Genomic DNA, 21,120 nt, shown 5'->3' with positions numbered 1-21,120 from the left:
AGCCAAAGTTGTATACAAAGTACAGTATATCGTTTCCATAAACTCCTCTGGTTCTCTTAGCTTTTTCCCTTCCGTAACCTTCCTGTTCGTTTTAGATATTACTTCCAAATTCAAACTATATTTCAAACCCTCACAATGCTCCAGGACAGCAGCTTACCGTGGGCATGCCTTGTGTAGGCATCAGCATGGGTTGCACAGGAGAGTTCTGTCGATGAAGCATCCTCTATAAAAAGACGCCCCCACCCCCAAAAAAACAAAAAACAACAAAAGAACATGAGATTATTAGCAGCAGATAATATTCATGGTAACAGTGCACTTATTGGTGAGGACTAGCATCTCAGAAGTTATCAGTTAAAATAAAGGTGAAGGCAGCACTGTTATGAATTTAGCTTAAGACTTAGGAAGGAATTGGTTTCAGAAGAACTGCCATGTCATTAGTGGATTATCAGTAAAAACCTAGCTGGCACATAATGACCTTCAGGGTGGAGTTACTCTGCGTATCCCACATGGTTTGGTCTATGTGTGATTGGGGTTAACTCTTATTCCTTCCCTTTTTTACATGAGTTCATTCTGAATGACTATGGGCTTTACAATTCCCTGAAACTTCTACTTAAGCAATAAAATTGAAATGATGATGAAAAAGAATAAAAAATGAAAAAACATAAATGACGAAAGCAAAGAAATAAGCATGGAGAGAAAACGCTACCGTTGCAGCTGTGCGGGTCAACGCTTCGACTGCTACTAGTCCATGCAGCAGAGCATACGAGAGCTGTGGTTGCTGGAGAAAGAGGTTACGAGACTCTACAGGATAATCTGTAACACAAAGCTGCAAGAAGCAGAAAAATGCAAAAACAAAAAAAATCATTTTGATAACTGCTTATTTCTACATCACTGCAAAGACTCAAAATGAAAAGCATCAAGTATAGGACTTCAATTAGAAAGAGCAGCCAACAGCTCATAATAAACCACACCTTTTAACCCTTTAAGGACCAAGTGGCACATATGTCCCTAAACTTTAAAGTGGTGCATCTCCAATATTTTTTCTGCAGTTTTATTGGAGCTAACACTGGGAAAGAACTCTTTGCATTCCCATAATCTTTTGCTTTTTTGATGAGAAAAACTTCAATAAAAAAATATTGAAAGTTAGCCAAACTAATAATAAAATTGGACATGAATCTGAAAATTACTTTTTAAGATGATTGTGGTCCTCAGAGTTAACTAGTACTGAAACATTGTTAAATCAATCGTGTTCCACATCATGAAAGACTATTGATCTTTCATAATCACCCTTCCCAAATCGGAAGTCATTGTTGGCCTCCATCCCATTAACTCTACTTATGGAAGTGAATCATTTGGTAGAAACAAACTTGCTCCTACCATCAGGTCCTTCAAAGCAGAACTCACTAGCATCTCACGTGTCCCCATGTATTTCTACAGACAGCAAAAGGTGATGCCCCCCTCTCTTTTCAGATCACCACCCCCCCCCCCCCCCCTCACCCCCACATCCTCCGCTCTTTTCAGCTTGGTCTGTGAACCATGAACACAGGGCACCATTCTTGCAAAATAATAAACTAATTTCTCCACGTGGACACTCATTTCAGCATTCAAACTCTCTATGAAGCAATCTCACCAGTAAGTAAATTTGTAAATGCATCAAATCAACATCATATTAAAAATAAGAGTGATAATTACACGTTTTATAACAAAAGGTCAGCATGCTGATGTGTGTTCAAAATTAAAATGCTTTCAGTTTGCGGTTTTTACCTGTGCATGCTTATTTCTCCGTCAATAAACAACAGACCTGTTTATTGACGGGGAAAGAGCCGCACATATTTGCCCAAAACACGCATGCCACTCTGCCCTACCTCACCACATTTTTTATTCGCTATATAGATTTTAATTCCACATTTGGCAAATTTTGGAAGTACAAGCAGAATCGCTGCGGTGCTATATGCCATTAAAAAAAATACATAATTATAATTTATCCCCTCCCCCACCCCCTCCTCTCCCCTCCCCCACTCCCACTCCACCCAAACAGCACTATGTCAAAAGCAAGCTCTTGTCTCTGTCTCTCTCTCTGTCTGTCTGTCTCTATCTGTCTCTTTCTCACTGTACTTTCCCTTTCCTATCCTTTAAGAAATTTTTTTTTTTTTTTTTTTTTTTTACATTTTATTTATTTATTTTATCAAATGATACCCCACTCCATTTTCCCAACAACAAACAACAACATGCATTTTAAGGCCATTTTCCCTGCTAGAGCGGGGGTTAGCCTTGCGGTCCCCATGACAATCTTCTCCATTTTGCCCTATTTTCTGCATCTCTTCTTGTTAACCCCCTTGCCCGCATTTCTTCTTCCACCATCTTTAGCCAAGTCTTTTTCGGTCTTCCCCGTCCTCTACTTCCTTCTACATTAATTTCCATCACTCTTCTCAACCAGTCACTTTCATCCTTCCTCAACACATGACCAAACCATCTCAACCTGTTCCTCTTCACAGCATCAATCACAGGCAATATTCCCATCATCTTTCGCAATTCATCATTTGTCTTCCTCTCTCTCAACGATACTCCGCACATCCATCGAACCATTCGCATTTCCACCCTTTCCAGCCTTCGTTGCTGCTCTATGTTCATTACCCATGTCTCGCTCCCATAAATCATAACACTTCTCACACATGCAGTATACACCTTTCCCTTCAGCTTCAGCGACACTCTCCTCCTCATCAGCACGCCACTCAGTTCCCGAAACTTCTTCCATGCACATCTCACTCGAGTAACCGTTGCCGAGTCTGATCCACCTTCTCCATTCAGCATGTCTCCGAGGTAGCAAAATGTTTTCACACCTTCCAGCTTCACGCCGTCTCCAAGATCCAACTCAACATTTCCTCCATCTGCAGCTCCCTCAGTGCACACCTTACATTTGAATGTAGCTGCCACACTGGTAAATGACCCTCTCAGACCACTACATTTTTGATGAACCCACTCAGCGCACATTGTACATTGAATGGAGTTCACTCCAACACCCTTCCTGCACACAGTACATGGCCACTTCCCAGTTCTTTCCACCTCACCACATGCTTTACCACTTGCCATCACCTTCGTCTTTCCGATATTCACCTTCAGACCTTTTGTCTCCATACATTCCTTCCACTTGTTCATCTTTTCCTTCAGTCCATCCATACTTTCCGCAATCAACACCAGATCATCTGCATACAACTCCCACGGTAAACCCTCCTTTACGTTCTGAGCCAGCACCTCCATCACAGCTACAAATAGTAGTGGACTTAGAACCGACCCCTGATGCACTCCCACCGTCACCTCAAACTCACCACTGTTCCCGTCCTTCGTCCTTACAGCTGTGCGCGCTCTTTTGTACATTGCCATCACTACTCTGATCAACCATTCCTCCACTCCTAACTTCCTCAATGCCCATGTCAATACTTTGCGTGGAACCCTATCGAATGCTTTCTCCAGATCAACAAACCCAAAAAACAACTTCTTCCTCTTCTCCATGTACTTCTCCTGCAACTGCCTCACAATGAAAAGCGCATCTGTCGTTCCTCTTCCTGGCATAAATCCAAACTGCATTTCGTCGATCTTCACTTTCTTCCTTATCCTCCTCTCCAACACCCTTTCCAATACCTTCATTCCATGCTCCAATAACTTTATCGCTCGGTACGAGCCACACTCCAGAGGGTCACCTTTCCCCTTGTATAGAGGGACGAGGGTACACAGTTCCCAATCCACTGGAATGCGGCCTTCTTTCACCACCAGATTACAGATCTCTGTCATTCTCTTCACACCCCAACTTCCTGCTGCCTTCAACATATCTCCCACAACTCCCGTCGGCCCTCCCGCTTTTCCACTTTTCATTGCTTTTATCGCTTCCTCAACTTCCTTCTCAGTTATCTTCTCTGCCGGTCCTAAAAGTGGGTTACTCTCTATGTTGCCATCCCATTTATTCTCTGTATTCAACAGCATTTCCATACATCTTTTCCATCTTCCTTTAATTCCATCTGGGTCGACAACGATTTGTCCCACTTCATCCTTCAAGCAACTCACCCCCATCACATCACACCTCTCTTTCGCGATGTGCTTTGCAATCCTGAATACTGCTTTCTGACCCTCTTCCGAATCCAAGCGTTCTCCAAACATTTTCCTACATGCCTCCTGCGCCTTTGCTATCTCTTTCTTTGCAGCCTTCCTGGCTGCCTTATAACTTTCATGCTCTGCTGTTTCTGCTCCCGTACCCTTCGCCTTCTGCCACTCCTTGAACTTCTTCCTCTTCTCGTCAATCCTCTTTCCAACTTCATCATCCCACCACCATGTTTCCGAGTGCCTCGGTGGTCCTTTTGTCCATCCACATACCTCACCAACGGCTCCCAACAGACTAGCTTTCATTGACATCCAACCACTTTCAAGCTCAACCACATCATCCTCTACCCTACTCAGCCTCTCTTTTAATGCCTCCCTTACTGTCACCTCTTTCAACCTCCACACCTTCATTCTTGGTTGGTACTTCACCCGCCGTGCTCTCCTCGCACCTTTCACCCTTTTGTCGCAGACAACCAAGTGGTGCTGTGAAACAGCCTCCTCCCCCGGGATCACCTTTGTGTCCCGGAGGTGCCCCCTATCTCGCCTACGCACCATCAGGTAGTCAACGGTTGTCGTCGACCCACCTGACGTGTATGTAACAAGCTTATTATCCTCTTTCTGGAACTGAGTATTACAAATCAACAATTCAGCTCCATCAGCAAACTCCAAAATCCTTTCACCTTCTCCATTTCTCACACCATATCCGTAACCCCCATGAACTCCCTCAAAACCATCCATACTCCTTCCCACATGTCCATTCAGGTCTCCTCCCACCACAACAACTTCCTCATCTTTCACGTTTTCCATCAGCTTCTCCATCGCACACCAGAACTTGTCCTTCTGTTCATCGCTTCGACCAACCTGCGGAGCATATCCCGAGATGACGTTCACCAAGAGCTTTCCAATCATCATTTTCACCATCATCAACCTATCACTCACTCTACTCACACTCACCACACTCACCACACTCACCACACTGTCTACAAACTCCTCAGAAAACAGGACACCAACACCATTCACGCCCTCCGGGCACCCTTGCCGCACAAACTTGTATTTCTGTCCCTGCCTACCCTTCACCATTCTCACACCACTTCCATTCCATCTCGTCTCTTGCACACAACATATGTCCACTCTTCTTCTGACCAATACTTCCACCACTTCTCCTGATCTCCCTGTCATTGTCCCGACATTCCATGTCCCAAACCTCAGAAACCGATCTCCACTTCGGGCTGCACACTGCCCATATGTAGTTGTAATTGTCATGGTTCTCTTTTTGAGGCAATGTTTTTATGGCCGGATGCCCTTCCTGACGCCAACCCTCTTAGTCGTCTCTTACGACACGCAGGGATACGGTGTACCTATTCTGACCAGGGTACACACTGGGAAACGTTTAAAACATGGAAATTCGGGGGGGGGGGCAGCATCAGCATCACGGCTGCGGTTTAAACATATTCCAACAATATCCAAACAGAACCATGAAAACCATGAAAAACAATCTGGGAAAAGTCTCCAAGCGAGAACGTGGATTTGAGAAAGGAGCAGAGGCGGAAGAAAAACGAGATACAGGGGGCGGGGCACAAGTCGAGACGAGGAGGAGAGCGAACAAGCAACGTGTCCGGGAGGAGAGAAAGAATCAATATAGAATTCTTTGTCTAGGGAGGTGAGGTGAGGGGGAGAAAATAAAATAAAAGAAACAAGCAATACAGCGAAGGAAAGAACCCAAATCGACAAAACACCGACGGGGGGAGGGAAGCCCCAAGTTACCAGGCCGCGCACGAGGTACGACCCAGAAAACGATTAACTACACACAAGTTTGTACGAATTACAAACCAATACCAACCAGAAACACACAATAACACGTACACAGCAAAATAACCAGTGGAAATTTGACAAAGACAAGAATGGGAAAACACTTAAACTTCGATGCCGTGGAGAGCTCGAAGTACGCTTCACTCGCCCGAAGAACCGGAAGCCGGAAGTCCATTTTCCCAAACGTTTAGAAAATAAATGGGTAGATCCTACACACTGATTAACACAATGTTTTATTGTACCTTGAATTTCATTGGTGCCAAAATCCTTCATCATGACCTCCGTTTGAAAACCAACCAGCCCTTCAAAAGGAAATAACAAATAAAGCTGATCCCAGTGAGATCAATGCGATTTTGTACATGTACTACAACATGGGGGGGGGGGTGGGTGGGAGAGGCAGAAGGGGGATGAGTGAGGAAGGCAGTGGGGGGAGTGGAAGGGGGAGGGGAGGAAGAGGCGAGGGGGGAGGGAGGGGAAAGATATACTACATATACATCTTGGGGGGGGGGGCTCCGTTTTGGGGGCAGGGGCAGAAGGGAAGGAGGAAAAAATTACCCGTGCAAAGAGTGCTTTACCTCAATGTTGCCCAGGTAAACTAGAGGTTCCAGGGAACCTGAACTCAACTGGTCTATATCAACAAAAATTTATTTTTCAATATGGCCACCATGCCGCGCCCATTTTTGGGCGTGCAACGCCCAAATGCAATCCCAAACTAGTTTGTCTTAAAGATGCTGCAAAACAAGTTTCATCAAATTTAATCAATATTTGTGACTTTTAGAGCGTAGATGTCGAATTGTTTACAGACAGACAGACGACGGACACTGGGTGTCGACAAAAACTCAGCTGGACATAGTCCAGTTGAGTTAAAAAGGAAATTGTAATACCCTCTGCCACCATCACGAGGCGGCACTACACGGTACACATTTACAGAGAGAATTTACACCCCTTTCCTGGTCACCCACACCCCTGCATAAGCCCCCCCCCCCCACCCCCCCCCCAGACAAAGTTGTATTTGCACCCCGAGTAAAGTACATAAGCGTTTATAGCTGTAGTACCCGGCATTGCTCAAGCGAAAAAGAAACATTAACATATTTGAAATGAGGGCAAATATAATGGAAAATCAATTACATCCAAATCAGAATCCATGACAAATGTCAAATCATCATTTTACCTTTTCGTTGAATATATGCTGCTGAATGTGCCGTTGATCTCGTTTCTAAGTTAAGTATGATGACGTCAGGAAGAAGAAGAAGAAGCCCGACTACCAACTTCGACCGCTTCCGGGATTGTTTGATTATTTGTGTTTAAATGTCTGGTAATTGTTTTGTATTTATTGATGAAAATGTGTATTTGTATATAACCGTCATTAATCAAAAAGGCTTAGGCACTATAGAGCGATTAAAAAAAAAAATTCCCCCTAAAACACTTACAGGCGCTCATTGATGAACCTCTGAAAGGTTGATGAAGATCCGTTCAGCCATTTCTGAGAAAAATGGCGACACACAGACAGACAGACAGACAGACAGACAGACAGACAGACCAATGGCTCTCATATATTATATCATGTATTTTCATACCACAGTAAAATCCAAATAAACGATCCACCATTTTTCTGCGGTAATCACTTCCTCAACCCTGCCCATTGCCGACAAACAATTTTCTACTGCAGAGTATAGCCTGGAATAGGCTCTCAACCTCATAGCTCTTCATGACGTCATACTAACTGACCTGCATCTGCTTTAGTATGGTGTAAAGTTGTTCTGGTGGCAATGAAGCCACAGCTCCAGTCACAGCTTCAGGAGCCTGCTCTGGTGATATGACATCTCCATGTGGGGACTCGAGCATCGGTCCTGCTGGTCCAAGGCCTGAAAACAGCCAGACAAGATGAACAAGTTGGAATACCATGACTAAATGAAAAGCTATTTACAAACCATTACCTTCTCCTACTGAGGGGAGTAATCCAAGCTGATAAAAACGATGAGGCCAACTTCTTGTTTACAATGTTGCTGCCACCACAAGACAGGCTCATTGCACACAATTCCACCGAGGTTCTTTCTTCTCCACTTACCCACCCACTTCCTATCCCACATATTCCATGTCATTCTATTTTTTCATCTCGGTTCTCACTCTTCAGTTCCTCTTTGTTCTTCTCGCTGGCTGCATTATCCACTCGCAAAGGTCTCCCACTGAATTCTCGGCCATTGAGGTTCCGCATGGCACTCAAGGCGGTTTCTTGGTCACGATACTCGCAGAAGCCATATCCCTTGGGTTTCCCAGTCTCCCGATCATACACCAGCCTGATGTGGTGGAGAGATGGTATAAGGGGAGGCAGGGATTTCAGTATCATCATTTACTGCTGCTGCACTTTTGTGCGTATCATGTGCAGAGACAAAACGTTGGTCTTTGTTGATGCGGCTTTCATCGTTTCTTAAGAATCTGGTTCAACAGCTTATAAAATACCAATAATTGAGAAGCAAACGCTTTTTTTCTGGTATAGGGAATTACCCAAAAAGGAATATATTTAAGCAAATACATTTAATCAACAAGGAGGAGCATTAAACAACACAGAGCCTCCCCAGGGTATATAGGTAGCAATAGCTCTGAGAGCGAATTATGTAAATTAAAGTATATCTAGGCATGGGCAGAAACACACACACACACACAAAACACACATGCACATACACAAAACACACACACACACACGCAAAACACACACACACGCAAAACACACACACACACACGTAAAACACACACACACACATACACACACAACACACACGCAAAACACACGCACACACAAAACACACACGCAAAACACACACGCAAGACACACACGCAAGACACACACGCAAGACACACACGCAAGACACACACGCAAGACACACACGCAAGACACACACGCAAGACACACACGCAAGACACACACGCAAGACACACACGCAAGACACACACGCAAGACACACACGCACACACACACACACACACACACACACACACACACACACACACACACACACATACACACACACACACACACACACACACACACACACACACACGTTCCTAATACGTTTCCAAATACCTCAACCAATTTTCCCCCAAATTTGCTGTACTGCATTATTTTCACAAGCAGAAAATCAGTGTCGAAATAAAAAGTTTTCAATTCTTAATCAAATTGATGCAAAAACAAACAAAACAAGCGTTACGCCTAGGTCCCCCGTTGGGGAAGTGATGTGAGTTGACAAAGTGGAACACGCAGAAAACATGCTATGATATGATATTTCGCTCACAAGGTTCAGACATATATGGAGGCAGTCATCTTGGATTTTGACGTGGCGACCCAATTTTCAATAGCGTTCTTCCTTATGCCGAGATACACCCACACACCAGATTAGAAGTTGGTACTTCGCTTATTTTTCAAGATATTCATCTCACAAGGTTCAGACATACATGGCGGCGGCCATCTTGGATTTTGACGTGGCGACCCAATTTTCAATAGCGTTCTTCCTTATGCCGAGATACACCCACACACCAGATTAGAAGTTGGTACTTCGCTTATTTTTCAAGATATTCATCTCACAAGGTTCAGACATACATGGCGGCGGCCATCTTGGATTTTGACGTGGCGACCCAATTTTCAATAGCGTTCTTCCTTATGCCTAGATACAGCCACACACCAGATTAGAAGTTGGTACTTCGCTTATTTTTCAAGATATTCATCTCACAAGGTTCAGACATACATGGCGGCGGCCATCTTGGATTTTGACGTGGCGACCTAATTTTCAATAGCGTTCTTCCTTATGCCTAGATACAGCCACACACCAGATTAGAAGTTGGTACTTCGCTTATTTTTCAAGATATGCAGGTTACAAGGTTCAGACATACATGGCATCAGACATACATGGCGGCGGCCATCTTGGATTTTGACGTGGGTTGCACCCACACACCAAATTCGAATGCGGTCCTTCGCTTACGCACGCACACACGCCTGCACGCACTCACGGACGGACGGACACACGGACGGAGGGGAAAGCCATAGTCCCCCTTTCGCTCCGCTGTGCGACAGGGGACAACAAAAACAAAACAAAAAAACACAATCTAGCATCGCATCGTACGTCAGATACCCTCCTCAGCAGGGAGAAGGGCAAAGCTTGGACTGCCCCATTTCAGGGTCAATCCGAGTTAACAAAACTTTTTCACAAAATAAGAAAAAGGTTGTAGCCAAAATGTTTTGAAAAAAATATTTTATAGAGCTTTAAAAACCGCACAAAATATCAGAAAAAAATTTCATGCTTTGCAGGTTCTTAAACTATTCCCATTTTTGGAAATGGTTTTTTAAATGGTGTTAATTGAAATATGATGTACCAATATTGTGTAAACTGGGATGCGGTGTCGGGAATTGTACAATTCGATTTAAATATTTATATTCCATATGCAAAATGGAAATTAAAATGCAAAGGGTGCACAGTCTCCATGGGACTACACCATTTGTAATGAGTGGTTGCACGACATTGTATGGCAAATGAGATTAAGGAAATGAGGCTATTTGTGCGATCATTCCAGTGTTACAATTTTCCTAATGCTGTAAACAATAAATTTCTTGACATTTTCCGAAAGTTTACATAACCCAACCTTGACCAGGTGTGTGTATGTGTGTGTTATCCCCATATGCGCGCTTCAAAAGGTGGAACAGACCCCTCCTGGTAGTCACCTGTGTGTTTTTGAGTGTGTGTGCACGTGTTTATGTGTCTTGTTTTTAGCGCTTCTCGTGCTATTTGTGACATCGCATTTGCTGACCTTTTTGAAAGCCCCTTGTAAGAATGCAACCATCAAAGCAAGTCAACCCAATAAAAACCTTATTTCACCCTCAAAATATGGCAAGCAACATCAAATTCTGCGGCCTCCGTGCCAATTGATAATACACCTCCAATGCCCGTGCACCTGCTGCTCACCGAAAACTCACAACAAGCCCCACTTCTGAGAAGATGTCACGAAGTTGCTCTTCTGTGGCTTCATAAGGAATGTTTCCCACTGGGTGCACACAAAAGTAACAATTGACCAGATTAGTAATTGGGTCCAAACAACAAAGGATGGTATGTAAAGACATCTGCAGAAGTTCAATGCACTTTCTTAATTACAAGAACATAAGACCCGTCGCCTTGCTGACGGGAATATCAATCTTACAGATACATTTACGTATGCACGTGAGAGCAATTTTTGAGGTCACTTGCATCTTGCCCTCCATGAAGTGAAGCACCATGTCGCATCAGTCGGCCACCCCTCACGTATGGAGAATACAGTGCAGAGGGGAAGAGGGACCGTTACCACTGACATTTTTAACAGTTACGAAAGCATTGTTACTACTGACATTTTTGCTTATCTATCTATAATTCCAGTAATCTCTGTGTGTTTGTTTGTACGTTTGTACGTTTGTTTGTTTGTCTGTGACCGCTGTTTCTCGACAACCACGGGTCCGATATACTTTAAACTTGCCAGGTATATTGCTGAGGACCCGAGGATGTGCCTTTTCAAGGTTTGAAATTAATCGGACAAGTACTTACCGAGCTATGGCGATTTAGCCGTTCGCCGTTCGCTTTGGCGTTGCGAATGGACCAAACCATTGCATGTAAATAGAGGGGGGGGGTTCTGTGGTCGTTGCGAATGGACCAAACCATTCATGTAAATAGAGGGGGGGGGGGGGTTCTGTGGTCGTTACTGCCACGTGGTTTCAAAGTTTTTTTTTGTTGTTGTTGTTTGCACGCATGTTTTTTTGCACCCACGTACGGGCACGCCCTAGGATGTTTACACACACACACCCCTACACAAATTTTTTTTTTTTTTTTTTTTTGGCAAGGAACGGGCACCCACGTACGGGCACGTCCTAGCTTATATATAGTACGGGCATGCCCTAGTCTATCTATAATTCCAGTAATCTCTGTGTGTCTGTGTGTGTGTGTGTGTGTGTGTGTGTGTGTGTGTGTGTGTGTGTGTGTGTGTGTGTTTGTCTGTGACCGCTGTTTCTCGACAACTACCGGTCCGATATACTTGAAACTTGCCAGGTATATTGCTGGGGACCCGAGGATGTGCCTTTTCAAGGTTTGAAATTAATCGGACAAGTGGTTCCCAAGGTATGGTCACCGTACTCGCAAGCCGTTCGCTTTGGCTTTGCGAATGGACCAAACCATTTCATGTAAATAGAGGGGGGGGATATAATTTTAGATATATATATAGTACGGGCACGCCCTAGTCTATCTATAATTCCAGTAATCTCTGTGTGTATGTGTGTGTGTATGTGTGTGTGTGTGTGTGTTTGTCTGTGACCGCTGTTTCTCGACAACCACGGGTCCGATATACATACTTGAAACTTGCCAGGTATATTGCTGGGGACCCGAGGATGTGCCTTTTCAAGGTTTGAAATTAATCGGACAAGTGGTTCCCAAGGTATGGTCACCGTACTCGCAAGCCGTTCGCTTTGGCTTTGCGAATGAACCAAACCATTTCATGTAAATAGAGGGGGGGGTTCTGTGGTCGTTACTGCCACGTGGTTTCAAAGTTTTTTTTTGTTGTTGTTGTTTGCACGCATGTTTTTTTGCACCCACGTACGGGCACGCCCTAGTGTAATAAATAGATGGTACAGTGTTTTGACAGACAGGCGTCCTGCTTTGTGATGCTTTAAAAGGTGGTTATAATAAGAAATACTGTCTGATCGATCGATAAACAAGCGTTACGCCTAGGTCCCCCGTCGGTGAAGTGATGTGAGTTGACAAAGAGGAAGACGCAGAAAACATGCTATGATATGATATTTCGCTCACAAGGTTCAGACATACATGGCGGTGGCCATCTTGGATTTTGACGTGGCGACCCAATTTTAAACAGCGTTCTTCCTTGTGCCTAGATACACCCACACACCAGATTAGAAGTTGGTACTTCGCTTATTTTTCAAGATATTCTGCTCACAAGGTTCAGACATACATGGCATCAGACATACATGGCGGCGGCCATCTTGGATTTTGACGTGGCGACCCAATTTTAAACAGCGTTCTTCCTTATGCCGAGATACACCCACACACCAGATTAGAAGTTGGTACTTCGCTTATTTTTCAAGATATTCTGCTCACAAGGTTCAGACATACATGGCGACGGCCATCTTGGATTTTGACGTGGCGACCCAATTTTAAACAGCGTTCTTCCTTATGCCGAGATACACCCACACACCAAATTAGACGTTGGTACTTCGCTTATTTTTCAAGATATTCCGCTCACAAGGTTCAGACATACATGGCGACGGCCATCTTGGATTTTGACGTGGCGACCCAATTTTAAACAGCGTTCTTCCTTGTGCCGAGATTCACCCACACACCAGATTAGAAGTTGGTACTTCGCTTATTTTTCAAGATATTCCGCTCACAAGGTTCAGACATACATGGCGGCGGCCATCTTGGATTTTGACGTGGCGACCCAATTTTAAACAGCGTTCTTCCTTATGCCGAGATACACCCACACACCAAATTAGACGTTGGTACTTCGCTTATTTTTCAAGATATTCCGCTCACAAGGTTCAGACATACATGGCGGCGGCCATCTTGGATATTGACGTGGCGACCCAATTTTAAACAGCGTTCTTCCTTGTGCCGAGATACACCCACACACCAAATTAGACGTTGGTACTTCGCTTATTTTTCAAGATATTCCGCTCACAAGGTTCAGACATACATGGCGGCGGCCATCTTGGATTTTGACGTGGCGACCCAATTTTAAACAGCGTTCTTCCTTGTGCCTAGATACACCCACACACCAGATTAGAAGTTGGTACTTCGCTTATTTTTCAAGATATTCATCTCACAAGGTTCAGACATACATGGCATCAGACATACATGGCGACGGCCATCTTGGATTTTGACGTGGCGACCCAATTTTCAATAGGGTTCTTCCTTGTGCCTAGATACACCCACACACCAGATTATAAGTTGGTACTTCGCTTATTTTTCAAGATATTCATCTCACAAGGTTCAGACATACATGGCATCAGACATACATGGCGACGGCCATCTTGGATTTTGACGTGGGTTGCACCCACACACCAAATTCGAATGCTGTCCTTCGCTTATGCACGCACGCATGCCCGCACGCACGCAAACACGCACGGACGGACGGACGTAAGGGAAAACCATAGTCCCCCTTTCGCTCCGCTGTGCGACGGGGGACAATTACTGGTATGTGAATAAAACGGAAATGTTGAAAGAAACAGTGTTGAATATAGCAAACGTTTTCTCAACGTAATCGATATGAGAAACGGGAAACATAGGGGCAATACCCCTGGCGCTCACCTGGTAGAATAAACAGTATACTGCACCGACTAAGGGTATTTTAAACCAATTTGAATGGTTGCTCGAAGACAGCGCAGCATGTAGAATCATACTAACATAATCCCAACACTTTAAACAAACAAACAAAAAATACCTATTTTGGGCCTACCCCTATATGTCCTCATACCCCAATTTTTGCCTTGAACAAACTTTGGTACATCACGTGTGATGAAGGTTGTGGTCAGGTTTCATCGAAATTGTGTGTGTAGGTTCTGAGAAGAAAGCAAATACCTATTTTGGGGGCAACCCCCCCATAGACCCACAAAGGGGCAGATTTTTTTAATGTCGTGAACAAACTTTGGTCACAACACGACAAATATAATTTGTGCTAAATTTGGTCGCAATCCCATCAGCGGTTTCGGAGAAGAAGTTTAAAGTGTTTACGGACTGATGGGCGGACAACGCAACTTCGCATAAGCTCACCTGAACTTAGTTCCAGGTGAGCTAAAAATACAAAAAGAGAGAGAATGGAGTCACGACTCGGCTCTTCAAAGGTGCTTATTGAACCATATCAATAGTGATGGAGGAGAGGACAGGGTATCCCACACCTGGGTTACATCGTTACTACATATTATATACTATAGGATGTATAATACACCTTTGAATGTACAAACACTCAGACTCGTCACTTGAAATTCAATACGTACACGAAAACGGTAAAACAGCTCAGGTGTAGTGATGTCAATACCGACACACACTACACAGGTATTTATTATCCACCAATGGCGGCGTGCGTCCCACATTCCCTTCACGCCAATAGCGGGACATTGTCATTGCAGGTCGAGGCTCGTGAAAGAGCAAACATTAATCACACAAAAAGTCAACCGACACATCAAACACAAAATAAGGGGAGCGGAACACAAGATGGGGAGAGAGGGGGATGGACACAAACACAACATTTGAGAGCAGGGACACCGAGAGAAATGTGGGAGGGGGAGGGCTGGGGGGGAGGGCTGGGGGGGAGGTGGGAGGGGGAGGGCTGGGGGGGAGGTGGGAGGGGAGGGCTGGGGGGGGAGGTGGGAGAGGTATAAAACATGTGGACACTGCAAGGACTTCCAGGAAAGAAGTTGGAATTTCAAAAAAAAAAGTGGATCTGGGGTGAATTAGCGGGGGTAGAAAAGATCAAGGTTTTGGATGGGGGAAGATAAGGGATGGTGGTGAACAGCTGTTTTGAAGACCTGGAGGGAGGAGTGGGATTGAAGAGAGTGAGGGAGTTTGTTCCAGAGGCGGGAGAAAAGAGGAATGAAGGAGTGAAGGTGAGCAGAGAGTCTTGATTTTGACAGTTTAACCATAACAGGGTTGCAGGCAGATCTTGTGCGACCTGTAGGAATATTTGGGGGACAGAGCCCAGAGAGAGCTGGGGGAGCAAGGCCGGAGAGGAGTCGGTAGAAGACAGAAAGACCACCAACCTGCCTGCGGTGAGTGAAAGGCCCTCGGAGTTAGCTTTAAACATTCCTTACAACATTAGGTTGTATATAATTATAAAACGGATTATCGAGCTGCGTGTTCATCCTAATAGTAATAGATGCAAACACCTCCAGTACCGACACCCAGCAGCCTGCGCCGACTCACCACCAGCATACCTTAACCTACAGCCGATTGGCATCAGATTCTCACAAGGGTCCACAAAATTATTACATGGCGATGTTACTATCTATATGTATGTATATATATATATATATATATATATATATATATATATATATATATATATATATATATATATATATATATATATATATATATATATATATATATATATATATATATATATGACAGAAAAACACTAACGGAGGACTAACGAGTAACCGGGTTTCGTGGCCGTGGGGTAACCAAGTAGCGCTTCATTCGCCAAAGCCAAAGGCCTGTGATTGCACCTCTTCGGACTTCAAGTTCAATGAAATGGCGCCACGTCGGTTATTGTAAATTGAAGCCTCATGCAAAGAAAACGTACGCACCGAAAACGGAGCGAAGAGAACGATCCAGCGCCGCGTCTCGATTCACACCTCCCGCCATGACGGCCCAGACTAGGCCGCACCGGATGCCGATGCCAGATTTCAATTTCACAACCCTCGGCTTCAATCGTCGAATATAAAACAACGGGATTATGACCACATGCATTTATTTTGTGTTTTAACACTTCAATGGTAAATACGATACATGTACGGCATGACGTCATACGTATTTGACGATTGGGTTCACCGACACCGATCGAGAGGACGCAATAGACGTCACTTCCGCTGTGAAAACAATTAATGTCATTCTTTTTTTGTTGTGCACGTAAAACATGGAAATTGTTCATCCCCTCGCATTCTCGCAATTAAATTCAAAAAGGGTGCATCACAATCATGTTTTTGACATTATCGTTAAACATGGCAATTGAACTTGGCACAAATGATAGCCAAAAACGACAGCACAGCCACAAGATAAGTGTAATTTTGAAGCGCGGTGCTACGCGCGCTACTTGCTTACCAAGGAGGAAGCGGACAACGCGGTAAATCAAAAGGGTCTTTATTGAAAGAGCCCTACTGTTACTGTAGCACTGCTGTGCTCGGGGCTGCGCGTCCTGTATATATCCCGAGGCCACGCCTACCCCTCGGGCGTGGCCGACGCCCACTTGGTGCGCGGAATGATGCCATCACGCCAGTGAGCTTTCGTGTCCGCCACACGCGCCCCCCCCAGAATTCCCGCGCACCTGGAGGGTCAGTTTGCGGGGCAAACGGATGACCCGGCCGAAGCGCCCTCTGGCGACTGGCGGCGTCCGGGGTGCAGGGATGCCCGCTGGAATGCCTCCGGCTGCACCCGGGATGGGTGCAGGACCGGGGGGCGGCATGCCGGCGGGGCTGGGCGGTGCCGGGGGTCCGCCCGCCGGGGGGCGGCCCCGACGCGGGGGCCGAGCCACCGGCGGTGGGTGGTCCACGTCGAGGTGGGCCGGCTTGAGGTGGTCTATGGAGACACGGTCAGGAGTGCCGCCGATGTCCAAGGTGAAATGTTTCACCCTGGTCTCCAGCACACGGAAAGGCCCGTCGTACGGGGGCCGCAGTGGTGTCCGGTGGGCGTCGTGCCGGACGAAGACGTACTCCGCGGTGTGAAGCTCCGGGGCGACGTGCGTAGGTGGGTGCCCGTGGTGCACCGTCGGCACCGGGGCGAACCTCCGGGCGGTCTCCTGCAGCGCGGAGCAGTCCTGCGCCGCGGACCATGGTGCCGTGGGGTCGTGGAGGAACTCGCCCGGCACCCGCAGCGGTTGTATGAAGAGCAACTCTGCCGCGGATGCGCGCAGGTCGTCCTTGGGCGCCGTCCGGAGGCCCAGCAGGACCCAGGGGAGCCTGTCAACCCAGCCGCCGTCGCGGAGGGTGGCCCAGAGCGCGGCCTTCAACGAGTGGTGGAACCGCTCGCACAGGCCGTTGGCCTGGGGGTGGTAGGCCGTGGTTCGGTGCAGCTGGACCCCGAGCCCCCGTTCGACCGCCCCCCAGAGCTCCGAGGTGAACTGGGGGCCGCGGTCGGACGATATGTCCGAGGGGGCGCCGAACCGGGCGACCCAGGTGGCGATGAACGCCTGCGCGATGTCAGCCGCCGTCGTCGCCGCCAAAGGCACGGCCTCCGGCCACCGGGTGGTGCGGTCCACCATTGTGAGGACATGGGTGAAACCCCGCGAGGGGGGCAGAGGTCCCACCAGGTCCACGTGAACGTGGTCGAACCTACGTTCCGGCACCGTAAACGGGGCCAATGGGGCCTGGGTGTGTCGGTGCACCTTCGCGCGCTGGCACGCGAGGCACGTCCTGGTCCAGCCGCGGACGGCCTTCCGGAGGCCATGCCAGACAAACTTGTCGGCGACCAACCTCTGGGAGGCCTTCGTGCCCGGGTGGGACAGGCCGTGGATGGAGTCAAAAACCTGGCGCTGCCAACCCGCGGGCACGATGGGGCGAGGCCGCCCGAGGGAGACGTCACACAAGAGGGCCGTGCCCGCGCCGTCGAATGGCACCTCGGTTACGCGGAGGCCCATGACGGCGGTCCGCAAGGCCTGGATGCCGGGGTCGGCGGCCTGGTCCGCCGCCATCCGGGCATAGTTGATGCCGAGGTGGACTGCGGGCGACGGACCGGGAAAGGCAATCCGCCACCGGTTTGTCCTTCCCCGCGACGTGCCGGATGTCCGTCGTATATTCGGACACGGCCGAGAGGTGACGCTGCTGCCGGGCCGACCACGGCTTGGTGACCTTGCCCATCGCGAAGACCAGTGGCTTGTGGTCGACGAAGGCCGTGAACGCACGGCCCTCGAGCAGATGGCGGAAGTGCCTGACCGCCAGGTGAAGCCCGAGCAACTCGCGGTCGAAGGTACTATAACGGCGTTCGGGCGGGCGAAGCTGCCGGCTGAAGAACGCCAGCGGTTGCCAGGCACCACGCACCCATTGCTCGTGCACTGCGCCCGCCGCGTAGTCCGAGGCGTCGGTGGTGAGGGCGATCGGTGCATCGGGCGCCGGGTGCACGAACATGGTGGCGTTAGCCAAGGCGAGCTTCGCACCCGCGAACGCCACGTCCATCTGCTCAGTCCAGGTAACGTCACCTTTGCCGGCTTCCCTCGGAGGGCCTCGTGCAGGGGGCGCAGGAGCTGGGCGATGCGGGGCAGGAACCGATGGTAAAAGTTTACCATGCCCAGGAACTCCTGGAGCCCCTTGATCGTGCGGGGGAGCGGAAACCCCTTCACGGCCTCCACCTTGGCCGGTAGGGGGACAGCCCCATGCCTGGTGACGCGGTGCCCCTAAAAGTCGATGTCGGCGACGCCGAACCGGCACTTGGCGGGGTTCACGATGAGGCCATGCTGGCCCAGGCGTTCGAAGAGCGTGCGGAGATGGTGGAGGTGCTCTTCCCGGGACGCGCTGGCGACGAGGATGTCGTCCAGGTAGACGTACACGAAATCCAAGTCGCGCAAGACGCTGTCCATTAGTCGCTGGAACGCCTGAGCCGCATTCTTCAACCCGAAGGGCATCCGAAGAAATTCGAAAAGTCAGAATGGCGTGATGGCGGCCGTCTTCGGGATGTCCTCCGGCCTGGCCGGGGACCTGATGGTAGCCGCGTATGAGGTCCACCTTTGAAAAGAAGGACATGCCCGCCAACCGGGCGGAGAAGTCCTGAATGTGGGGGACGGGGTAGCGGTCGGGGGTGGTGGCGTCGTTGAGGTGCCGGTAGTCCCCGCACGGTCGCCATCCCTCGCCGGGCTTTGGCACGATGTGGAGCAGCGACGCCCAAGCACTCTCGGAGCGCCGCACGATGCCGAGCCGCTCCAGTGTAGCGAACCCCGCTTTAGCTACCGCGAGCTTCGTCGGCTCGAGGCAGCGTGCCCGGGCGTAGACCGGTGGCCCGGCGGTGGGGATGTGGTGTTCCACCCCGTGCTTGACGGCCCCCGCCAAGAAGGTGGGCCGCGTGAGGGCCGGGAAGCCGGCGAGGAGGCGGGTGAATTCGTCCGCTGCCGGAAGCGTACAGATCAACCTGGCCGGAACCGAACCGCTCAGCAAGCCGCTCGGCGAGCCGCTCGATGAGCCGCTCCGGGAGCTGCTCAACGAGCCGGGCAGCGCACAAGCGAGCGAGCTGAACGTCTCAGCCTGGACGAGCCTTCTGTGCTTTACGTCCACCAACAGCCCATTTGCACACAGGAAGTCCACGCCAAGCAATGCCATAGGCACGTCGGCAGTCACGAACGACCACCGGAAAACCTACCCTCCGAACCGCAGAGAGAGGCAGCGTTTTCCGTATGTGCGTATGGACGTACCGTTGGCAGCAAGCAGCGCGGTGCCCCGGCCCGCAGTTTGCTTGTCGGACGTACCAGCGGGAACGACACTCACCTGCGCTCCCGTGTCGCACAGGTAATGGCACCCGGACAAGGTGTCCGTTATGAACAGTAGGCTGTTTGAACGGCCGACGCTCAGTGCCACTACCGAGGGCCGGCCCGGGCGTTTCCCGACCTGCCAAATGAGCACGGCGGGCGACACTGCCGAGCCTCGTGGCCGAACCTGGTGTGAAACCGGCACCACGCTTGCGGTTTTTTCCGCGGCGGCGGAGGTGGGCGTGGCGTGGCGGCCGCCACGAGGATCCCCTCGGAGTAGGGGTGGTCACCCGCAGGAGGTTCAGCGGCCACGTGGTGCGTCGTGTAGTATGGGTGGTCACCCGCAGGAGGTTCAGCGGCCACGCGGTGCGTCACGTTGTAGGGGTGGTCACCCGCAGCAGTTTCGGGCTCGGAGTAGGGGCGCGCAGCCGCAGCCGCCGCAGCCCGGGGAGCCGCGACGGCCGCACCGAAACTCACCCGCGTGTCTAAAGCCGCGAAGAACTTGTCGGCCTCGGCAGCGAGAGCTCGGGGTTCCGTTATCATGGAACCGGCCAACGCGAGGCGTACTCGTGCCGGCAGCTGGCGTCGAAATAGCGCTCGGAATAGAAAATCCGGGGTTTCGTCGCCCAGCAGCGACAGCATATGGTCCATCCGGACCGACGGTCGCGTGTCGCCGAGCTCGGGGAGGTCCAGGAGGCGGTCGGCCTGTGCGTCCACCGTGAGGCCGAACGTGGCGAGGAGGAGACGCTTGATCGCCTCGTACCTTTGGTCGTCTGGCGGGTTCCTCAGGACAGACACGACCCAGGCGGCTGTGCCGGGCCCGAGGGCGGCGACGACGTGGTAGTATCGCGTCGCGTCGCCCATGATGCGCTGAAGCTGAAACTGGGCTTCGGCTTGCACGAACCAGAGCTCGGCTTGGGCCTCCCAGAACTCAGGGAGCTTGACCGCGTTGATTGCCATTGCTATGGCGTGTTCGGATGGTCAGCCATGGCTGAGCCAACGTTGAGGTCACCAAATGAAGCGCGGTGCTACGCG

General features: G+C 49.1%; 1 protein-coding gene across 3 annotated transcripts in view; it reads right to left on the bottom strand.

Moving 5' to 3' along the window:
- Positions 1-16,331, bottom strand: part of LOC137431334 (cleavage stimulation factor subunit 2) — a 72,307-nt gene extending 55,976 nt beyond the window's left edge. For 2 of the 3 annotated variants that reach the window (XM_068122555.2, XM_068122556.2), the window contains exons 1-6: positions 16,226-16,331; positions 10,854-10,932; positions 8,029-8,198; positions 7,630-7,766; positions 707-826; positions 158-223 (exon numbers count right to left, since the gene is read on the bottom strand). In XM_068122555.2, the coding sequence (XP_067978656.1) occupies positions 158-223; positions 707-826; positions 7,630-7,766; positions 8,029-8,198; positions 10,854-10,932; positions 16,226-16,283 (630 nt within the window). In that variant the 5' untranslated portion in view covers positions 16,284-16,331. The remainder of the gene's footprint in view (positions 1-157; positions 224-706; positions 827-7,629; positions 7,767-8,028; positions 8,199-10,853; positions 10,933-16,225) is intronic. The other variant, XM_078781892.1, reaches the window with a different exon arrangement.
- Between the last annotated feature and the right edge of the window lie 4,789 nt (positions 16,332-21,120).

This window comes from Myxine glutinosa, chromosome 7, assembly GCF_964187855.1.
Source record: "Myxine glutinosa chromosome 7, kmMyxGlut1.1, whole genome shotgun sequence".
Taxonomy (NCBI): domain Eukaryota; kingdom Metazoa; phylum Chordata; class Myxini; order Myxiniformes; family Myxinidae; genus Myxine; species Myxine glutinosa.
Note: the sequence above shows the minus strand (reverse complement) of the source record. Positions and strands in the feature narration are given on the sequence as shown.